The sequence below is a fragment of the Columba livia genome, chromosome 4 (genome assembly GCF_036013475.1).
Source record: "Columba livia isolate bColLiv1 breed racing homer chromosome 4, bColLiv1.pat.W.v2, whole genome shotgun sequence".
Lineage (NCBI taxonomy): Eukaryota > Metazoa > Chordata > Aves > Columbiformes > Columbidae > Columba > Columba livia.
In genome coordinates this window covers 10,350,963-10,374,185 of record NC_088605.1, presented here as the reverse complement: position 1 = coordinate 10,374,185, position 23,223 = coordinate 10,350,963, and the positions used below count along the sequence as shown (strand labels likewise).

General features: G+C 36.7%; 1 protein-coding gene across 2 annotated transcripts in view; it reads right to left on the bottom strand.

Annotated features, from left to right (window-relative positions):
* The window catches only part of HTT (huntingtin), an 82,016-nt gene that overhangs the window by 8,630 nt on the left and 50,163 nt on the right, over nucleotides 1-23,223 (bottom strand). For both annotated transcript variants that reach the window (XM_021288535.2, XM_065060399.1), the window contains 20 exons: nucleotides 20,586-20,793; nucleotides 19,913-20,054; nucleotides 18,491-18,670; nucleotides 16,846-17,022; nucleotides 16,520-16,596; nucleotides 15,136-15,274; nucleotides 13,359-13,481; nucleotides 12,320-12,533; nucleotides 11,978-12,123; nucleotides 11,323-11,500; nucleotides 10,943-11,038; nucleotides 9,984-10,171; nucleotides 8,662-8,788; nucleotides 7,500-7,600; nucleotides 5,106-5,260; nucleotides 4,610-4,749; nucleotides 4,362-4,444; nucleotides 2,200-2,330; nucleotides 1,888-2,017; nucleotides 957-1,112 (listed from right to left, as the gene is read on the bottom strand). In XM_021288535.2, coding sequence (XP_021144210.2) covers nucleotides 957-1,112; nucleotides 1,888-2,017; nucleotides 2,200-2,330; nucleotides 4,362-4,444; nucleotides 4,610-4,749; nucleotides 5,106-5,260; nucleotides 7,500-7,600; nucleotides 8,662-8,788; nucleotides 9,984-10,171; nucleotides 10,943-11,038; nucleotides 11,323-11,500; nucleotides 11,978-12,123; nucleotides 12,320-12,533; nucleotides 13,359-13,481; nucleotides 15,136-15,274; nucleotides 16,520-16,596; nucleotides 16,846-17,022; nucleotides 18,491-18,670; nucleotides 19,913-20,054; nucleotides 20,586-20,793 — 2,891 coding nt within the window. The remainder of the gene's footprint in view (nucleotides 1-956; nucleotides 1,113-1,887; nucleotides 2,018-2,199; nucleotides 2,331-4,361; nucleotides 4,445-4,609; nucleotides 4,750-5,105; nucleotides 5,261-7,499; nucleotides 7,601-8,661; nucleotides 8,789-9,983; nucleotides 10,172-10,942; nucleotides 11,039-11,322; nucleotides 11,501-11,977; nucleotides 12,124-12,319; nucleotides 12,534-13,358; nucleotides 13,482-15,135; nucleotides 15,275-16,519; nucleotides 16,597-16,845; nucleotides 17,023-18,490; nucleotides 18,671-19,912; nucleotides 20,055-20,585; nucleotides 20,794-23,223) is intronic.

Below are 23,223 nucleotides of genomic sequence, written 5' to 3'. Positions count from 1 at the left end.
ACAAGCAACTCTTGATGGAATCAGCTTTTTTTTTTCCCTCCCACTAACCTGTTATATTGAGCTCTTCGCTTCTGAGAAGGTGTTATTAGTTCACTGAGTGGGAAATTACAGCCTAGTCAGAACAATCTGATCTCCAAAACTGCTTCTGCGTGTTTGGCATCACTTTCACAGCCTTCTCCTGCACAGTTGCTGCTATAATAGCTACTGAAAACCACACCCCAAAAGTCTTCCAAAACTTTTCTTATCACTGTTATCCTTATAGTTTTATATTGGTGTCATAGAGAATTTCTAGAAATACTAAATTCTTTCAAAATAATTGGCAATTTTTTTCCTAAATAATCCCAATCTGACATCTCCATTGGAAAATACGACTGCTGTCTGGTCTACAGATTTAACAACAGCAATACACTTCATTAAACAATTCGCATTAATAATGTTCTTTCCGTAAAAACAGAACAATGTGTTAGAAGAAAGTGAAAAGCGAGGGAAAGAAAAGGGATACCTGACTATTCATGCTACGCATTTATCATATGCACTGTGCCAGTCTCTCACGAGATTACAGCCATTCACCTGTAGGACAAATCTAGAAATAACTGTTCCACAGTTGTCATTTCTGCCTGAAATACAACAAATGAGTCCAGGGCAAAGGTAACACCCCACTGAGTAAGATGAATCAAAAAGTACCTTAAATTAATCTCAAACCTCAAAAAAAAAAAAAGATCAATCCTCCAAACAACCTTTTTGTTTGAATATGTGGCAACTGGAGATAATGTTTGCAACCTCTGAAAACCCAGAATATATATTCTATCAATTCTTATAGCCACATAGATCAGCTAAGGGATTTTTTTGGAGACAAACCACTGTTACCAAATACATCAGATCCTGCAGCAGAAGCTAAGGATGAGTTAACCTAGACACTCATGAATTTGCAATAAAATTCCATGAGAATTTCTTACCATTCCAAGAACAGCAGCAGCTTTACAAGTGGCTGGTATCAAATACTGTACAAGAATCTCATCTTCTGATGGATGCACCTTTCGCAATTCTGTCAATGTTGTATACATCATCTCAAACTGATTCCTTTCTGTAAATAAGTCTGATACTGCCAGAAGCTGTACACAAATTAAAATTGAATAGCAAAAAGTCCATTAGTAGACAGCTAAAAATTGACTCTCCCTCTGTTACAATTGCCAGCAAAAGATTCCTCAATCGAACTACTAAATGTGTAAACATTAACTCAAGAGTCTAGAATAACTATTGTTAACTTGTCTGGAACTAACTCCACCTTTCCTCTCAGATAAGAGTTTGCTCCTAATAGTCCTTTTTTTTTCCAAAAGGTTTAAAAAGCCAAATCCACTATAGTAAGTAATTCTGGAAAATGAACAAAAGTCGCTATTCACAATGCACTAAACCATCCCACAACACACAACACCTACTGACTTGCAAGGATAGTTTCATTTAAAGTCTTCTGTGAGAGTGAATAATGGCTATCAAGACAAATTCCACACTTGTGTTCTTTAGTTTTACTTCTACACTTCATCAATTTAATGCTCTAACACACCGTTCCACTTCTTTAAAAATAGGTAGGATAAGCTAAGTCCTGAAACCAACTTTTAGCAAGTAGTCAAGTAAAATACTGACTATCATTAAGTGACAATAATGCTTTTGTAACATAGTAGCAGAATATGTAATTCAGATACTTACATATTTTAAAATAGTATAATGTTATAGTTGCTCAAGTTATATTTCTGCACTGCCCATATAATAGCACTGCCAAGAAAAATCAGTGTTTCCCACATATTGAAAGATGCTTTACAAATGCTGCTTAGCTCTGAACACTTGGTAACATAAACTCAATTATGACCCTGAAAAATAGCTTAGACTTACTGATCGCACAACTTCGCTAATCAAAATGACAGGTGTTCTCTTGCTAGGGTTTGATGGTAATATCCACTGACTGTACAGTTCCAGCAAAAACTGAGAACAAGAATGTATATCTACACCAGCCCGGTGTTTCCTGCAAGGCACAACAAGCAAATGTTAAAATGTCTGTTCTTCAGCCCTGGTAAAATGTTTAATTTGAAATAATAACAGAATTATTTACCAGTGTCCAATTTATAAAGCCAGTTTATTGAACTCAGCATAAAGAGATAAAAGCTTATTGCTAAGTCAAAGGAGAGGAAAGAAAAAATAACACACCTGGTGTTAACAGGAGAGGTTGGTGGTGAGGAAGGAGCAGGGACATCATTCTCATCTTCCTCATCCTCACCCCACTCTTCTTCTCTCAGTGGAGTGATGTTATTTCCTAACCATATGGAGTGTATAGAGACCTTGCAACATGAAAAAAAAAATCAAAGAGAAAAGAAGCACAACATTTAGCACCCCTGTAGTCAGATTAGAAAATATTACAAGTCCAAGACATTTTTTATTTAAATGACAGGCAATGAACACACCACAGCCTCAAATAACATTTACATGAACTGCACTTGATTTTTTTATTGATGAGCAAGGTCACTCGATTTTTCAGTATTTTTTTATCCTTAATTTTTTTAAACCTTTTTCAACATTTTTTTCAACCCACTTTAAGCTGCATGGCACAGCAAAACCAGCAGCACCGTGTGCTTAGTACAGCACATATAACCTGTAAGCACACACTAACAACACGCCTGCATCATCCCCAGATCACAGCAGAGTTAAAATCGAAAGAAAAGTACAAATATTTACAATTGACATCACGTAATAAAGCAATTCAGAAAGAACTGGAACAACTTTCTTCTTAAACCATAACTCAGCATATCTGATATAGTAACCTTTCTTCTGAAAGGGGTGGTCAGTAGGTCAGAGAGGTCCTCCTTCCCCTCTACTCTGCCCTGGTGAGACCACACCTGGAATATTGTGTCCAGTTCTGGGCCCCCCAGTTCCAGAAGGACAGGGAACTGCTGGAGAGAGTCCAGCGCAGGGCAACAAAGATGACTAAGGGAGTGGAGCATCTCCCTTATGAGGAAAGGCTGAGGGAGCTGGGGCTCTCTACCTTGGAGAGGAGGAGACTGAGGGGTGACCTCATTAATGTTTATAAATATATAAAGGGTGAGTGTCACAAGGATGGAGCCAGGCTCTTCTCTGTGACAACCAATGATAGGACAAGGGGTAACGGGTTCAAACTAGAACACAGGAGGTTTCACTTAAATTTGAGAAGAAACTTCTTCTCAGTGAGGGTGCCAGACACTGGAACAGGCTGCCCAGGAAGGCTGTGGAGTCTCCTTCTCTGGAGACATTCAAACCCACCCGGACACCTTCCTGTGTAACCTCATCTGGGTGTTCCTGCTCCAGTGGGGGGATTGGACTGGATGAGCTTTCGGGTCCCTTCCAATCCCTGACATCCTGTAATTCTGTAATCAGATAAGACTACGATTTCGGTCACTTTGACGCTGGCTAGATAAACAGTTATCTACAAAAAAGAAAACTTCATAGTTCTTCTTTAAGTTTTCTTTATAAAATTAAAGTCTCAGAACAATAAGACACACTGATGACATTCCATAAATTATCTGTCTAAAGATTCCAAAACAGAATCAGCACTTCCCATGTTTCAATACAGATATTAAATTTTCTCCTACTTACCCTACCTAGCTCAAGACTTTTTTAGACAAGTATTCACGCTTGCATAGAATTCTTTTTCATGTTAGGCAAAAGTATACACACATTATTTTTCAAGCAAGATGTCTAATGCCTAGTATTATTACAGAGTTAACAGGTTTTGTAAATAAAGTGTAGCTCCTGTAAACCTGCAAATCACTGAATGCTCAAGCCATTTAGAATCTCAAGAGATAATACACACTCCTAGAGACAGACAAGTAGTTGTTTAGTCTTTCCTATGCAAAAGATTCCGCAAGAAAAATGTCATCTGAGTTTAGTATTTATATTTTTTTCATTAATGCATATAATTCAAGCAGTGAAATAATACATTTAAAACTTATCAGTAACTTTATGTAAAGGGTAATATTTCAAGGAGATAAATAACTGAATAACTATGTTCTTATTCACTGTATGTAGTGCTAATTTTCCAGCTAACATCATCCAGTGAAATTTATGTCCCTACAATGGGTTTATTTAAAATCAAAACAACATTGCTTATTCTATGTCCAGTGATTTTTCATTTCCCAAGAACTACTGCAAGCATGCAAAAGCAAATTAAAATCCAGTACTTAAACTGGAAGCTACAAAGGCTCTTTAAGACACAACACAGAATAGAACAACTCAAGAGCTGGCTCACAGGCGGACCTAACACAACAATGTCAAGTAACATCTCAACCGAATTTTCACAAATTAGAAGAAATGTCATGAAAGTGAAGAGTTTAACAAACCTGCCCCAGTTTATAATCCATATCTCCTATTTCTCGTTCAGTATTGATCTGCAGTAGGAGTTTTTCATGGCTGATAAGAGCACCTATAACAAAACAGATGACAAGATTTTAAAACATGCATTAAAAAGCAGACGTAAAAATGGCTTCATTTTCTGCAAACTGGTTTTCAAATAAATTCCTAAATTCTTTTCCACTTTTTAAATATAAACAAAATTCCTTTGTCCCTTCCTCCGACACAAAGGACTTACCTGTAGTAGCAGGAGAAAGTGATGGAACAGGGTCCCAGGCTTGATATAAGTGATGAGTAGCAATATTATCTCTCTTGGATACCATTGCTTGGATTTCCTGTTCAACAATTCCCCTGATAACACTCAGCTTCCTTCCAAACCTGAAAGCCCAACATAAATCAATTTGAGCAGATTTTCCCCTATCTTTGTGCAAGTCTGACTAGCTTACTGTACCACATTATGTGTCCATGCTTATTTTCATTATCAGGAACGTTAAAACTAAGAAATGTTGAGAAACACGCTCTGCACACTGTTGACTAGATTTTAATAAGATACCGTCTTTTCCAGTCTTTTAACTCAGCAGGTTTGTGATTCTAAGTCTGTATAACTTCTGTGTAAACAGATCCACTTGTATACAGTCTAGAAGTATTTTTGCTACAGCCAGATTAAGCAATTTTAATTCTGTATTAATCACAAGTACAACCTTCATGCATTTTAGGTAAAGTAAAAAACATACCTTGTGTCAAGAGCTTTTAAAGCTTTGTTGCGGGGCTGCTGTTCCAAGCAGCTGACTGCTGGGTTGCCTGCGACAGGTATTGTCATCGCACTCAGCACCAAGGAAGTGATGGCTTGAACCGCAAGAACATTAATTTGGGTCCTCTCTGTATCTTCCTGTAAAATGAACTTACTGTAATTTGAACCGTAAAAAAAAAAAAAAGAATCCTGAAATCCCTGAATATTCATTTGTCACCTTTGACTAAGTCAACATCCTGACATCTAGACTTCTTCCCATCCAGAAATCCAGCTGACATAAGCAATGCATACAAAGCACTGTGACTGTAGCAGCAGCCCATCCATCTCATCAGCCATTCCACATGCATCCTCTCCAGCCCCAACAGCATTAAACCCTCGAGATGTCCATTTGGGAACGTCCAAAGTGTTTTGTTTCTTTGTTTGCATCTATCTATTGAAACAAACCATCAAATAAGACCAAGTCTGAGTTGGAGACTCTGCAGAGAAGGAGCCATGCAAACTGTTTTTAGTAACTGCCTGTTTAGGAACAAAACTCAACCTCATCATGAATTTTCAGCAGCATTTCTCTAGGCATCACTATCCAGATGCGTCCAAAGTTCTTTCTAAACCAAGATGCTACACATTCAGCATTTAGCACTACTGTAAAAGTGTGAGAAAACTATAACACAACTTTTCTTAAAATAGTTGTTTAGATTCAATTATTCATACTTGCTATTTTATATATTGCTATTTTTCCCTAATAGAAGTATTTTGAACTACACACATTGTGTCAAGTACTTTTCTGCTGTAAGTCATCACCACTGTACTGGTCTGTTTCTTACCCTTTAAAAAGCCAAAATATCTTAAAATAAACTTGCAGCACCATGGGTTGTAACTCATCCTTCCTGTGTTGATGGCAGCAAGAACTTTCACTGTGCATTTAAGTTTTTCTGCTCAGAACTATCTATCATCAGTACTTCCACTAAGTTTGTTTGTGGTTGGTTTGCTTGGTTAGTTTTTGTTTGGTTGGGTGGTTTGTTGCTGTTTCTGTTTGTTTATTTAAAACAATCTAAAAGTAGAACAAAAGCAGAAACATTTGCAGATTCTGAAGTGGCAGAAACATTCTCAGTTTTTGTTTTGGCTGTACAAATTCTGACCCCTTCTTGAAAGTATGAGTTCACAAGAGACTTTCTAGAAAATGTAAGATGGCAACAAATTTTCAATTATTTTTCATTTTTCAATTCTTTTTTTCAAAAAGAATCTTCTATTTTTATTTCAGAAAATATTAACGTACATAGTGCTTAAAATGTTTGCAATTGTCAACATATTATTTTTCCTTGGAAAGTAAAGGAAGAATATTACTTGTGTTCTACAAATAAATGGATTCTACGTGACAAATAAGGAAGTATCCAATGCCAGGTTGCCTGAAGTCTGATCCAATGTGCTGTAGAAAAAAGTAAGCAGAAAACTCTGCAGGCTGCACAACAAGACTCCAAGTGAGGCTAGCTAACAGCAGATGCTAACCCAGGGAAGAGGGATGATGATGCCCTCCTCCTTTTTGGAGTCTGACACCTAAGAAGCAGGGGAAACAAATCCCTTTGTCTGCTACCCAGCATCCACTACTCAAAGGCATCTACCCTCTAAATTCTTCAAAATGCTTTAAGCTCTGCACCTGTCATCAGGACCATCCACAGTTTGGGAATGAACGCTGTATGAGTCTAGGAAAAGAAACCTTTTAGGTCAGAGAGCTAGAACATAGTAAATTCAGTTCACTACTAGCTTAAGACATCTGAAGAGCAAAAGTCTTTCTTGATAGCCAAGTTCACTCTCATCTTTGCTTTTGGTACAGATACATTTCTACATCTCTCATCCCCAAATGCCATCTACCAAATTCTGAATGCCAACCTGAGGCATCCAAGTGAGAAGCCCAAGATACAGTCTACAACTGGGAGTGAGAGACATGGGCATCCATCTCCAGGTCAATTCATTTCTACTCAAGAATCTTACGAAAAAAAAATCTTACCAAAGAAACTCCCTTTGAAGTTTGATTATTAGATAGCACACATAACTGCAGTAATATATACTAGTTACAGTTAACTAGGATATTTCCTAAAGGCACAGTTCTCTCATGCTTTGTTTTTCTCAAAGTTGTTGGAGTTCCTATTGTGCCTATAGCCAAATACCTAATCAAGCAAACTTTGAACTGTGTGTGTTGAGTGACGTACTAATACAAAGTTGAGACAGCTTTCACTAAATTTTTTCCATACTATTTACATGCCTGCAGAAGCTTTGAGTTAAGAGATGGACATGTATTCATATCCCTGTTGTGAAGGAAGACAAGCAAATCTAAAATGGAAATGCTTTCTTAGTTTTTGTCCTATTCAGTGAATGACATTACCTCCTGCTGGTTCTCCTCTTGGTCCATTACAATAGGCTGAGTTACAAGCACACCAAGCAAAGTAGCCCAAGTCTCTTCAAACTGAGTACGGCTGATCCACCCTAAGGAAACATTCAGAGACAGTCACTTATGTCTTAATAGAAAATTAAGCATGCAACAGCATTAAAAATGGTATAATGTTTCCATAGATTTCATTTCACAACAGTTCCTGTTCAATTCAGCATCTTTTGTAATCATTACGTTTTAGAAAGTGACAAACACTTTATAAGGGTTCTGAACATTATTGTTTAAATGATCCTGTTCAGGTTGTTTCTTATATACATTCGAAATCTTCATGCCCTAAAAGCAAAATTACTCAAGTGCCTAGAAACAGGCTACTAAAATTCAAGCACTTCTCAAAAAGTTTTTCCAAACATGTTTTTGCTTATAAAAGACTGCAGAGGATTCCTGAATAATACTCTGCAGCTTATACTAATGAAATCTAAAGAACTGAAAATGCAAACATCATCTTAGGCACCAAACAAATCAGTGCTACAGGAATTAAAAAAAAAAAAAAGAATAGAGACTTCTGTAAGTATATTGAAAATTTGATGCATTACTCTTGACAGTGTCTCATCTGTTGACAAAGACTTGAACTCTTAAGCCCCACTGCTCTTGTTCAGTAAACCTTGACATATCCAGAAGCTCCAAAGCGACAGCATCTCATTTAAAATATTGAGTGTGGCAATAAATTCTATTTATAAGTTATGCACGAATAAAAGAGGGGGAAACAAAATACTCTCAAATATACTGTCAAGTCTATGTGTGGCAATAAATTCTATTTATATGCTATGCACGAATAATAAAGGAGGGAAGCAAAATATTCTCAAATATACTGTCAAGTGTACGCTCCAGAGAACAAGTGGCCATTCTGTAGAGCACAGTGAAATCACCTCCCTGACGTGGAACAGTTTTTGACTTAATTTCTAGAATTTATATTTTTTTCTGCATTAAGCAAAATGTAAAAATTATTGCAGCACAGTTACAAACCTGCTCCGAAATATTATTTCCCTTCCACATAAGCAACAAAAATAAACAAATGGTGGCCAATTCAGTTACCCAGTAACTTCACAACACAGGTAAATGCCCAATAAAGGCCAACTGTATTAATTTTTGTACATACCAAGTGTATTAATGCGATAGATGAACTCTTTAAAGATTTCTTTTTCTTGAAGAAATTCTACTGGGATTTCAGGAAAAACTGTGCCGAAGTCACCTGCAGGCTTTGGTGACCAGCCTAACTTCCAGACCTGAAGAAATACGAAGACAGACTACTTATCGAAAACAGAAGTAGTATTAGCATGACAGCTATAACTGTATATGCACCATTCAAAAGCAATGAGACATCAGTTAATACGGTAATTCTCCAAACAGGAAAAAAAAGAAGAAGAGAGAAGCTGTATTTCTAATTTTTTTTCATATTTCTCACTATGAATTAATTATTCAGTCCTAATGTCCAAGTTTGGACATGAAAACAAATAAGTTTGTCACATTTCAGTTTAGAATTAAAGTGCCACGTGACTCCTAGATTTTGCAGAAAGGTAATTCGGGGAAAATATTTCATGTACTACTGATGGCTGAAAAAGCACAAAGATACATCTGAGAGTATGCAAAAAAGTCTCAATCCAAAAATTAGTATCTTTTGACATCCCCTCAAAAATAAAGAACTGACAAACAGAAAAAAGGCCAGAGAAATAGCCTTGCACATATCACGAAATCCCTTTTTGCTCTACCTAATAAAGCATTTAGAAATGTTTCTGATAATGGTTTCAAAGTTTATCAAAACAAAGTCCTTTCAAGGTACTAATGGTACCTGGAGGTAATCACTGGTGTTCTTAAAACCGTGTTACAGTGACCAAGAAGAAAAGGGTGAAATACCTTGTCCAAAGGATCCAAGATGAATTTGGAAAGAATGGTAATAGACAACCCAAAAGTATCTGTATGGCACACCATGGTATGGTACTACACACAAATACCTGAGTTGGTTCAGACACGACTTCAGACAACTCATCACCATCATTGTGGTACTTAGCATGACAAAAACATGAATTTGTAAATTCGGGTGTTAAGAAGAAAGCAGTGGTGTAGTTTTTGTGCTCTTTCCAGGGTAAGCAATATCCCACTGAGCAGGAGGAAATATCAAAAGTATCCAAGTCACTGCTTGCTTTTCCTCTCTTTACCAACTGGACATTCTTCCACGTAAAAATGTGAGGAGTGACCACACTCCTTTCTAATAAAATCTCTGATTTAAGTGAACGCTTATTTGGTATCTTTACAATGATTTGCAGATATCTTTACAGTGTTTAAAGAGACAAACTGGCTAATCAAAGTAGCTAAAGGTTGAAGTCTTACTGACATAAAACTTAAGATGCAGCACCATGTTTAGCTTTCAAAAAGTTGATCAATAGCTTTCAAAGTCCTAAAAAGAAAGCACAATGAACATACCAAGGGAGGTACTCTTGTGTAACTGTTCACCAGAGGCAGCCTTGCTAAACTGATGATAATGTTCTTGAGGACAGGAGTAAGAAACGCTGGGATACTGCTGTTTCTTTTGTGTCCCAACGCCAAGACAGTCTGTAAGCTTTCCACCATCTCAGCTACCATTTCACAAGCTGCAGTAATGTGTTTAGTCTCTTTGTTGCGAGAAAAAAAATATCCAGTTTTATTAATCTATTCAAAAGACACATAATTTTAAAAGATACAGAAAAGCAAATAAAGGACAAAACCACAGTAAGGATGTAGACAAAGAAACACTCTAGAATATTTCAGCTAGTTGAAGAGTACTACTACCACCCTCCCTGCAATGGCTTGTGGTGTTTGCCAGTCTCCGTGTTGGACATTACCTGAGATCTGCCAGCAGAGCAGCTCACATGGGCCACACTGAATAGATAATTTATTAGTGATCAAATTCATGTGTTTTATGAGGAAACAGTCTCATAGCTGGCTCTATGCTAAAACTGACAAGCAGGTAATTCTGCAGATGGAAGTGGTATTTAGATATGGAAGACAACGCCATCCACACTCGCAGACCACACTTGACCTTCACCTCAACATAGTGCTCCCATACTGTTGAACAGCAGATAACGAATCTGCCGTTCTTCAGAAGAAATATTCTACCTCTCCCACATGAAAGTTAAAAATCCCACACCACTTTATAAAGCTTAGTTGGCAGTGTGCTGCACAACTGACAGAATCCCCCCCAAAAAAGTAAAAACTGCATGAATATTGAACTTAAGAAAAAACTCTACCATATTTTTAACAAGTATGTCAACCTATATTTAATAAACATTCACCAAATACAAATAAGGTCTCAGATGAACTCTCATTCTTAAAAAAATATTAACAGAAAGACTACCTACAAATATTTCTTCAGTGAAAGCTCAGAGCAAACACTGTTCACTTACTTGGAGTGTTTGAATCAACTTCACCCTCACTTAAGCCTTTTGAAGTGTTCTTCTTTCTTTCAGGACTAAGAAGTTGATTACCAGGTTCAACTGCAACTGAATTAGACAAAAACACTTAAAAGATACAGTCATTACGTATCTCATAGTCCATTTTTCTCCCCAAAACCTCTTAGTAGCCAAATATTTACATCTCTCCAAGGCATCTGCCAAGTTCAGAAGTAAACACAACATTTTACATGAGAAATTAAAATAGTAAAAATAAATCTAAAGAAACAATTAAAAAGGACTCAGAAGAAACATTTCAGTCACCCAGCATTTGATCAGTGATGACTGACAATTTATTAAAGAAATTTTCTCACAGGTGTTCAAATTGGACTCACCTGCTTCTATGATAAATCTAATGCAATTAATTAAGGAGCAAGCGTATGTCACATTAACTGCAGAAGCCAGCAAATTCCAGAGAGCAGGCTGCTGTAATGTCAGGCAGCAACAATCCAGAGCAGCTTGAAGATCTACACTTAACGGAATCCGGTCGTGCACTAAATGCCATGACAGTGCCTGTGCAGAAATTAAAAATTCCCATTAATAGCAAATTCTCGCAAAAGAAGAACTTAAAAATATAGGTTTCTGTTTTGTTGTTGTGGTGTTTTGATTTTTATTTCCCACCCAGTGGTATGTAAAAAATTTTTTGGCAAGTTGTATTGCCTTTTTCCTGAGAGAACAGAATTTGTTTTAATTCCAGAAAATTATAAGCATTATATAATGTCTGTTCAGTGTCCCAAAAATCAGTGTAGGGCTGTTCTCTGAAATGCCAAGATCATTCCATCATTCAGTCAACCTCTCCTTGTAAAAAGCTGTCCTTGTCCCATAAGCCCATCTGATTTACTAGCAAGGGACAAATACAATAACCAAATTTCTACAGTTAAGACAAGAAAATTGCCCAGATCAAAAGTTACTCAGTGGTGATCAGTTTAATTCAAACTTGTTCCCTTCCAAACACTTCATCACATCTCTAATTATGCTGTAGTTTCTTACCTCTACTGACATAACTATGAACTTCAGGATATCAGCCTCTTTGTCAGGAGGAACACGGAGACCAGCTGGTAGTTTTGAGAGTAACAACAAATACTGAGCCAGTGCACGACAAAGTGTCATCATAGACTGATACATCACCTCATCTCCTATAAAATAAGAGGGGATGAAATCTAGCAGTCAGAATTTTTTCCTTCAGTTAGTGTTTTTCAGAATTACTTCATAAGCACTTTTACGTCAGGTATCTTGATTTTTTTAAATACTAAGTTCATGTATTCACAAGACATCTGTAAAATACCTTTGCAGAGGAGAGAATACACTTAAAAAGATGATTATTTCTATTACCAAAGATATCGCTTAGTTTTTTCCAGTAGGCTGATGGCTCAGCTGGCAATAGTGGCTGGAACACCTGGTGGTTGGCAGGAAGGGTTTGTACAGTGGTAGACACATGATCCAGAGTTACCCTCCGAGCTGTTTCAAAGAAGCTGCTCTTCTGGTCTCTGGAGATTTCATTCATGCCGAGGCTTAAACAAGGTGCCAACAAGCTTAGGTTGAATTCCTGAAATCAAATAGTAAATAAAAAGTACGGAATTTGCCTTTAAAGAAAAGCTACGTATCTGACAGAACTCTTCTAGCATATTAATATAGTGGTAAATTAACAGTTTATTAATTAACTCATTACCTCTTTTCTATTATGGTGTAACAATACCATAATTAAGGCCATATTTGTTTCACGTTTAAATTCCAAACACTATTGTACTGGAAAGAACATGCTTATTCCAAATTTTCAGAACAGTAAGCGAATAAAGTTTAAGGATGATCTATATACAAGGAATCTTCAAGTAATAAGTTGTCAAACAAAAATCTTTTCAAAAAGAGTTCCTGCTATTATTTCTGCATACCAGCAGCAAATGTAAATAATTTGAAGAAAATACGTTCTTAAAACACAAAGTAATAGACACAAGTTGTCCTTCATGCTAGATTTACTATCCGTGGCCTGTTAATGGCATAATACAAATCATCTAGCACAAATATTCAAAAGGTTGCAGAAACATATGGCTTTGAAAGAGACTGGATGGCAAAATGAGAAGACTACGTAAAATGGTAAAACTGGATTTTTGTGATTGCAATACATATATTAACTTTCACTTCCACTCTGTACATCCAGCCTGTAGTACTACAAAGCTATTAGCAGTACTGCTAGACACTGAGGGGAATGTATCTACTATTCTAGTTTCCAAAATGAAGTGTAATTCAAGAAGTAAACTACCAGTATTATATAAACTTGAAGTGTTTACACTTAAGAATCTAATCTCCCAATAGGAACATTGGAAATAATCACATCCCCTTCAGCTGACTGTGTTTCATCTGACAAAGAAGTTACCTTGCTGGTCATGAAGGCGTCCAGGTCAGGCTGAGGAATCCTATTTACCAGCTCTGCACCTTCCAGCAGTGCTGAGTCAGATTTGATGGAACACTGCGACCTCACTAGTGACACATACCAGTCCTTTAATAATTAAAACAAGAAATTTATTACATGTTTATCTTCAGACAATAATACAGTTCACAGGGGCAAGGGGAGAATTGTTCAATGGCACTGAATTGTGGTCCATTTAAGAGTCTACATTAACACCAAAAGAACTCAAAAGAAAAAAGGCAAACAGACAACTGGTGAATGGACCATCGTAAAAAAGACCAATGGACATTCACTGGCAAGTTGTCTATTTCCAAAGAGTCTGGACAAGAAATGAGGGAAAAAGAAGCTTAATATGTATTCAGCACAGGTGTATGGATTAGGGTCCTAAAGCTGAGCAGAGTATCTAGAAAAAAAACACCTGGAATAGTCAGAAGTCATATGGATATAACAGTAATAAAATAGGAAAAACCCCAATACTACAACCAAGAAAGAAAAGTCTTCAGATTCAAATAAATTAGCAGATTAAGGTAACATCTATCTTTTAACACTCACTGAAATAAATGAAGACTGTAACACATCACCGCAAATTCACCTCATAAATTACTAGTGATGAGCCTACAGGAATTAGTTAATAATATAACTAATTTCACTAAGGAATATAAAAAGTCTCGTTATCCCTTTGCAGTGTTTCCTTTCTCATGACTGGACAATTTGCTGATGATAATTAGACTGCACCTAAGCTTGTCAGAGTTCAAGTAGCATCTAGATGATGCTCATTTGGTTTAGTTTTAGGTAGTCCAGCAAGGAGCATGGAGTTAACTCAATGATCCTTACGGGTCCCTTCCAACTTTAGATATTCTAGAATCTGTATAGGGGTTGTGGAGGAAGCAAACCAAAACTACTTCCTTTGTGCAGGATTTACAGTTACAGAGGAAGGAAGAGATTTTTTTGGTTATTTTGAAGACAGAAAGCCATGGTGAAATGGTTTCTGGGCACAAACAGTGTTTCTTCCTGCTGGTTAAGTAGCTCTCAATCTTTCTCCCAAGTCAATGGGTTCCTCAACTACTTATCAGTCTCCTCCAAACTGTCAGCTAATCAAATAATTTTTGCCATCTCAGCTACATACATTTCATGTTACTGTGTGTCACTGTAGAACATGAAGGAATAAAAAGGAGAAATGACCTGTGCTATGGGACAAACTAGAAAAAAAAGGAAGCCACGGGCCCTAAGAGGCTTGCTCTTAGCCTCCCACCCTGCTTTGAAATAAACTCATTTAAGTACATAAAACACAAACAGTTGTCATGTTTGTTCTCTGAAAGTAATTTAAACCTGAGAAGTGACAACGCATAAGTAATGCTTAATTTCCAAAAAAAAACCAACAGTTTTCAGCAAATGAACAAAACTGATCACTGCAGTAAACACAAAGCAATTAAGAGCATATATCTGTCTCTACTGAACCTTATATAAATCTTTCCATTAAAGTCAGGCAAAGGTACAAAACCCGATAGTTTTTTACAGCATCGTCAAAATAACAAACATGTATGCACATGCTAATTATTTATCCTATGTTGAACAGTCATCCACCACATTTGAAATCATGAGCTGATCTGTATTTGAGATTCATTGACAATTCTGAGAACATTAACTGCATAGTAAAAATAAGCTGTATTTAAATATTTTGTAAAAATAAAAGTTTAACTAGAGCCAAGGCACTTCTAGTGACTCTTTCTAAACATAATCTTACTTTGTCTAGAATTACATTCTCTAAAGCTGGTTGGTCTTCTCCATCTAGTGGGTGTGAGGTAACCAGAGGTGAAGGACTAGTTGTGTCTGGTGCTACCATAAGACGAAACCTATCCAAGAGCGAGTAAAGTCTCTGGTGTCTGAAAACAGAAGAACACATCAGCAGAGAGCTAGCTTGCTCAGTTTTGTAAATCATTTACAAATAGAAAGACATCCAGTGAGCCACTTCCAATCCTGGGGAGAAAAGCAGTAGAGTCTTAAACTCTTGGTTGGATATAAAGACTCAATTTGCAGAGCTGCAAATTTCACCAGCTATCAGTAGCCAAAACAAATGACGTTCGCACCACCAATAATAAAGATTTAAATTTAATTTAGATTTAAAATCTGTACAGGCTTAAGCACAAGGTGCAAGCTGTTCAATTCCCTTTATGCAGTACATTTTTTAAAGACTCAGGAGAATCAAAGTTACTGTACAGATAATTTGGCTACTAATAGTTCCAGCAAAACAAAAATCCATTAAAACGGAACTATTTAAAAAAATATATTTGTGGATTTATGACAGTGTCAGGGCTTTGGGTTTTATTTTTTGTTTGTTATTTAAAAAAAAAAAAAAAATTAAATCCCATTACTGCTATCAAGAAATTGCATAAAGTCATTTGGAGATTTTTGAGACTTTTAAAAATTCAAATGTAACGTTACTTATGAAGGCACATTACTATCAATCTACTGCACTCTGGGGCTTCAGATTCTTCCCCCCTACTCCTTTCTTACTTTAGTCAATAGATATTAACCTCAAACAGCAATAACATCAAGATGTGTAAACTAGACTCTTTCCAACATTAAATAAAGCTTTTTCAAAACTTAAGTCATTTCCTCCTTTTTATAATACCAGTTTTCCTTTTAAACAGCTGGGAGACTAAACAGTTAAAACTTTCAACACAGTTGTCTGAAGGGGAAAAAAAACAAACCATACCAACAAAAAAACCAACCCCACTCAGCCTGGACTCACAAAATCCTGCAAATGTTTTGAGGAAAATAAAGTTGTTTTCAGTAATGTAGTTTTTGTCAAGGAGTTAATTTGCGGCTGCTGTCTCTCAGAGTTAAATACTGAGTGGGATGTGGCAGAGAGAATTTGATGCCTTCAAGCCCTTAGCTTGCTTTAGTTCTTAAGTATATTGCAAATTCAACTCTTAAAACATGACTGCCCTTGTGCCAGAATACGCCTGCATCTCATAAGAGAACCCTTACTCCTGCGCTTTTACCTCCAAAAAGGACCCATCGTCTTATCTTTAAGAAAAAGCCCAAACATCAGAAAACACAGTTAACACAATTAGTACTATAATATTACTTAATTTGGTATTCTAACACGTATTGGTATTATTTACCTTGTTGCTAATCCACTGTTTTGAAGATATTCTTGAATTCTATCCAGTTCTTCAACTGGTAATTGAGTAATGCTGTTCTATAGAAAAGAGTCACAAGAATTTTAAAGGACAAAAATTAGAAAAATACCCAAAGGTACTTTGAAATGAAATATATAGTGAATATAATAGTGAAATATAAACATTAACATATCTATATATTAAAAAAAAAGTTTCCCTTCCAATGAAATCACTTAAACATCATATTTTCATGTTCTTTAAATCATTACCTTTAATTATATTGCTAGCACTACCTAATCTTATTTACAAATGAATAGATTTATCTTTACCTGTAAAGTTGCAGCCAAAAGCATCTCTACCCGCCGGCAAGCCAGCGTGTCGACCATACGCGCAAGTACACGGAATGGAGTACACAGCAGCTTATCAACGTATAACGTTAAGACAGCCCCAGACTGGCTGAGGTGTATTCCCTCTAAGCACTGTAGAGTCTTCTTCAGAGTTGTGGGCTAGAAATAAAAAAAAGCAGACCAAAAAAAAGTGCAATCAATTGGAATATCTAGATCTTCATGCTAAAGGGAAAGGCATTTAGAAAAACTATAGCAGACAACTAGCTGATCAATATAATAATCTGAATATAAGCAGGTCTGAGTTACTGGGTTATTTCATTAATAAGAAGGCTAAGTTGTTTGATGTTTAACTGTAAAAACTTACAAAGAGGAAGTAAAAAGTAGGGAGCAAAACTTCTAGGGAAAAAAGCTAGATGGACATAGGTAGAATGGTAGAAAGATTTGAAAACAGTGAGAAGCTTGAACTCTTGCTGGAAGAAAGTAGGAACGTGAGCACACTCAGGACAAGAGACAGTACAAAAACCCAGATAAGCATTAGGGATTTTTTGAGCACATGTTTAGTCATAGAAACAGTGGTGGCTACTCAGCATTAAAAGGGATGCAAAGCTTTTTAATTTTTTTTTACTTTTAAATATGAGCACCAATTCAGCACCAGTAACATAAAAGGTAGAAACATCAAGATGAACTCCTTTGAATCATGCAACCAACCTTGGTTTGGAGTAAACTGTAAATATCAGCTATTTTCATTTTACTGACTTTTCTGATAATCAAACATTTCACAGAATGATTATATCTGCCATTCAAACACATTCTACATTCATTCATTCTACAGATTCTCAGACACTAAAGCCCAGATTTATCTCACCTAACTTTAAAGTGTTTTATTCGCGTGTCCAAAGCACTAATGCAGTTGCACTAGATTTGCACAGAGACAATGGGAAGAGACCAGAGACATCACCAGGCTGCTCAGGGTGCAGGAGCTTTGCCCCCATTAGCTCTAGAGGAAGCCCAGGAAATGACATTTCCCACCTAGTGAGTTCCCAGGATTTAGAGGGATACAGAACAGCCTTACATCCCTACAAATCATCACCCACTCCTTTTAATTGAAAAACTAAAATAAATCAACAGGTCATACACTGAGTTTCTGAAGCAGTATTTCCCTCACCAAGAGGCTACAACTTGTGGGGCAGATCAGTGGCATGAGCTTGCAAACCATTTTCATATTGTGGGGGCCTACAATGATGGACTGATTCCTATTCCTGCCTCTGTACTTAGTAGTTCTGTAATTTATGCTACCAAGGTACTGAAATCAAAGATGAAAGTTACAGCTCTAATTTATCCTTCAGATATTTTTGTGTGAGGTTAATACCTAGGAAGGAAGAAAAGCAGCTTAACCAACTCTACTTGAATTCACAGATTTGATGGATTGGAACAAATCTGATACTGAAGTTGTTAATCTATTATAAGGTTCACTGTTTGCATTTTTAAAAAAGAGGCTTTAAAAATAAAATTAGAAGTTGATAAATGACCCAGAAATGTCAAAATTTGCATACTTATCAGTTAAACTTATGCTGAAATAAAAGTGACTTTATTCTTTGAAAAAAAAAAATCAAAAAGCTAAACTTACAGCTGCGAGATTCTCACACCGCGACTGGATGGCCTGGATGAAGAGACCACTGGCTGCTGAATTCCTGTGAACAGCACTAATGAAGTCTTGCACTGGAGGCTCATGGGACAGATTAATCAAGTCTTGAACATGATTCACAATAAGCCAAGTCAAGTGTTCTGAATCATGTAAGTTTTGACACTAAAGGGGAAAAAAAATTCAATCTGATTCCAGTAAAGCCCATGTTAGACATTAAAATACTAAAAGCTTTACCTGACATAACATGAAGTTTTTCATATATAATTCTGGTAGCTATTTTAAAATAACAGCATAAAGTGTCTATATCTTAGTATCACCACCATTATTTTTACCTGACAATTTTTCCAAATGGTTTTAATGTTGTTTCAAATTAGAAGATTTCTAAACAAATATTAAATTATTTTTTCAAAACACTAAAAATCCAGGTTAGAAACAAATAAATTTAATTCAAAGATGCCACTTTTAATGAAATGCTGTTTTAAATAAACATACACACACAGTCTTCCTGTAAAATGTGTTTTTTCATTTAGGCTTCTTTTAAAGATTCCTTATTACTACTGGCCTTAAACACAAGGTAAATAATTTCTGGAAAGTAAAAGAGGTCTGTCAATAATTAATTTTAAACCTACAGAAGCTACATGTGTATCAACAAGCAATACAATGCAACATTAGAAGATCTGTATAACTATCCAGGTGATGCTGAGAGACTGACAATGCCCAGGTTTTGGAGGGTTTTACTCTAGACTACACCTCTAATCTGACTCTGGTGACTGAATGTCCATTAGTACTTGAAGCCCTTCTTAAACATGGCTTTTGGTTTAGTTGAACCTGAAAGGAATGCAGTTTGCTTGCCCCAAAACTGCTCTGCAATGCACACCAAAGTGCAATACTAGATATTGTGGGAAGATTCACTTCAGAAGTTCCCAATGAACTAAAATGCTAATATTGAGGTAGCAAGAGGCCTTAGCCACAGGAACTGCTCTCATTAGGGAGACAAAAGAGAAGTTAAATGTTAATGTAAAACCTATTTTTTAAAGGTATGAAGAGAGAAATTTATTCTCTCCTAGACACTGTGCTGCTACTGATGTTGGGAAGTGTAGCACTACTTAGTGTGCTCCCAGCACCTCACAAGTAAGGGATGCGACACCCAGCAGATAATTCTATTACTCACTAGGTATCCTTTACAAGCCAAGAGAATTTTAAGTTCAGAACAAAAACAAAATGCCAAATGAAGTCACAACTAAGCTTACAGAAGCACCGCCTGAAAACAAAACCACTAGTTTCACAAGTCTTCACTTTTCACATGCGAACCAGATAGATTCAGGTAATGCACATCAGTAATAAAAGGCTGTCAGCATAATAAACTAAAACTATAGATGTAAAATTCAGTAATTCAAAACTTACAACATAGTCACAAAAAAGAATGAGTGCTCCTCTTCTCACTATCTCTCTGTTGCACATGCCACGTTTAGATTCTGAATCCAATTCATCACTGTCTCCAGATATCTGAGGGCTAAGCAATTTAGTAGTAGAAAGACTGTGTCGCCTGCAAATAAGACATTGTATTTTGTTACTATTTTCTTACTATATTTTTTTACTATAGCTACTGAAACATTAACAACAAAATTGCTTGGAATATCCTACCAACGTCCTTACATAATATTTACTTTCCCAGAAACTTTATTCAAACATTATACAGTTTTGAAGTAGAAGCTTTGCTTCCCATCAGCTCTTAGTCTAACAATTGTAGTATCACTTTTTTGCTCCACATTTATAACTTCATTGGACAGTCTGAACTTCTGAAGAAATAAACTGGTTATTTAAAATAAAAACATGGGTTATAGCATCTCTGGTAGGATAACACAACCCAATATTGAATTTTCTTCTCAAGCTAAACTAGTGTTCTTGAGCAGTCTAGCGTCAGGTTGAAAGTGATGCGCAACTCAGAAGAAAATAGAGGTGGCACTGGTAAATCAAAAAAGAAAACTGCAAAAAATAGCACCTTAACTATTTTTTAAACATAATTTTAGCAAATATAGACACATTACTACTACTAGGGTTCAAAACCAAATCTTACTTTGGGGTTTGATGCACTTCTGACCACCAGTTGTAGTTGGTATAGTTGACAAGAAGCAGGATTTGGCACCAGAGGAGGACTAAAGAAGGATGCGTGGGAATCATGGACTGAACAAGGTCACTCAAACTTTCAAGGGTATAGAAACTACCATCAGATCCATCTCCTGTAAAAAGTCTGGTGGCTGCAGCTGTGATTCTCCTAAACATCCCTGTAAACATTAAAAGCATGTTAGAGTAAGTATGCTCTAGTCTAGATTCTCAAGTTTTAAAATTATTCAGGGTAGTCTGAGAACACAAATCTTATTTCATAAACCACTACCATTTCTGGAAAAACAGTATATCCTAAGTGGTTTTACAAATGTAAGGCAAGTCATGGAGTTTGCCCAAGGAAAATGTGTAAACCAGAAAGGACCAGCTCCCAGACTCAATAAGTAACGCTTTAGATCAGACTGGAATCGTAATGACATCTATCTTCCCAATTTTTTTCTGTCATGCATCAAAAAGTATATCTAATACATGAAAACCTTTTCAAAATTTAAAATTGTTAATTATAGACCAGTATTTTTGTTTTGTTTATAAAGTAAAACACAGAAGTTCTAATTAAGAACCATGCTGTAACTACTATTCTACATGCTAAGATAGCTTACAAGACTCCTACTTCAAATGAGGCCTTCCCAAATACATTTACTTGAAATTAAACTTATATCTCTCTATCTAATTTCTGAAGTGCATAAAGTAAACCTTTTAAAATAAAGTTATTACCCCGCATACTCAACACTCAGCACAAAAGACAAATTTTGCTTCTGACTTGATTTCTGTATTCATATGCCAAAATAAAGGGAGGGAAAACAAGGTAAACAGGCAAACTTAAAGTTGTCTGAAGGTACAGGACTTTTTACGTTTCTGTGAGAAGATCAGGGGGAAAAGGGTTTCTTCAGAACCAGTTAGAAAGCAAAAGCTAATCAGAATAACAAGAGCGATCTGTAGTGTTGCTTGTTTGCATTGCCAGATACACAGAAGAATAAGTTGTAAATTCCGCAGCCACGTGGACCAGTTTAAGCTGCCACCAGGACTGATAAATACACAATGTAAATAGCAAAGAATGGGAAAAATAACCAAGTCTCAAAACTCAGGTTCCACTCACCAGCAAACCAGTGCTATTCCTGTTACCAGATTCCTGCATTTGCAGTTATTGCACCACCTAGTGACTTTCTACAGTCACAAAGGCCACTGCACGCTAATCTTTTCACTTTGTCTATGCCTTTTATCTCTACTAACTTTGAAGTGCTGAAAATGTGTGTTTCTAATCTGGTGGCAGCTTCCTATAGTTGCATACACAGGAGTCAACAATGCTCACATTTTGAAAAAAATAAACTATAATGGGTGAGAAGACAAAACATCCAAGCAGAACAGTGGATAAAAATGACAGAAGGCCTTTGTTTATGCTCCCAGGCAGAAGTCGCTATGAGCTGCACCTGTAGTTAGGAGATATAACTTAAAGAGAAAAAAATGCCGAGGTTCTAACTGTACAAAAGAAAACCAGGCACTTAGTTAACCCTAAGCCTAAACCTGAAAGAAAATGCTACAACATGAAAATACAGCATAAGCATCTGAACAACTTTCACCATATTTTGTGCCTCCTCACTCACAATCCTGGAGTGTTTGTGACAAGAATCTGGGTTTGGAGGACTCCCATTTCTTAAACCAAAGGTCTCTTCCGACAAGTCAAAAGGCAAAACATCATCCACCACAGCTGCACAAACTCTCACAACGTAATTCAACTGGTTTCCCATTCACTTTTCTATCTGGCACCGTCACTGAAGACTAGAAGGAGGGAAGCTACTGAAAGTTAAGCCAAGGCAATGCAGAAGCTTTGAGCTTTGACAGAGAACCAGCTGAAGACCCAGAACACTTTCATCGACACTTTATTTACTTATTTTAAGTCTACGAAGATGATGAAGGGAGTGGAGCATCTCCCTTATGAGGAAAGGTTGAGGGAGCTGAGGCTCTTTAGCTTGGAGAAGAGGAGACTGAGGGGTGACCTCATTAATGTTTACAGATATAGAAAGGGTGAGTGTCAGGAGGATGGAGCCAGGCTCTTGTCGGTGACAACCAATGATAGGACGAGGGGTAATACAAGGGTTCAAACTGGAACACAAGAGGTTCCACTTAAATTTGAGAAGAAACTTCTTCTCAGTAAAGGTGACAGACACTGGAACAGGCTGCCCAGGGGGATTGTGGAGTCTCCTACTCTGCAGACATTCAAACCCGCCTGGACACCTTCCTGTGTAACCTCATCTGGGTGTTCCTGCTCCGGCAGGAGGACTGGACTGGATGAGCTTTTGAGGTCCCTTCTAATCCCTGACATTCTGTGATTCTGTGATACACCTACAATACTTATGTTTGCAAGAAGCAGCTGCTAGGAATGACAGGAACAAAACTGATCTTTTTTCTCCTCAAGAAAGGACTATAGAACTGAACCGTGTACAAAGAGCTTAAAAACAACAAAAGATTAGAGGCTGTTGGGACACAGTGGAGCACAGAAGCATGTTAGATGTCTAACAGTACTCTGTATGCACTTTTTTTGTTGTTTGAATCTCCTAAGTAGTGCAGTATCATAACTCCCATTTTACAAATGA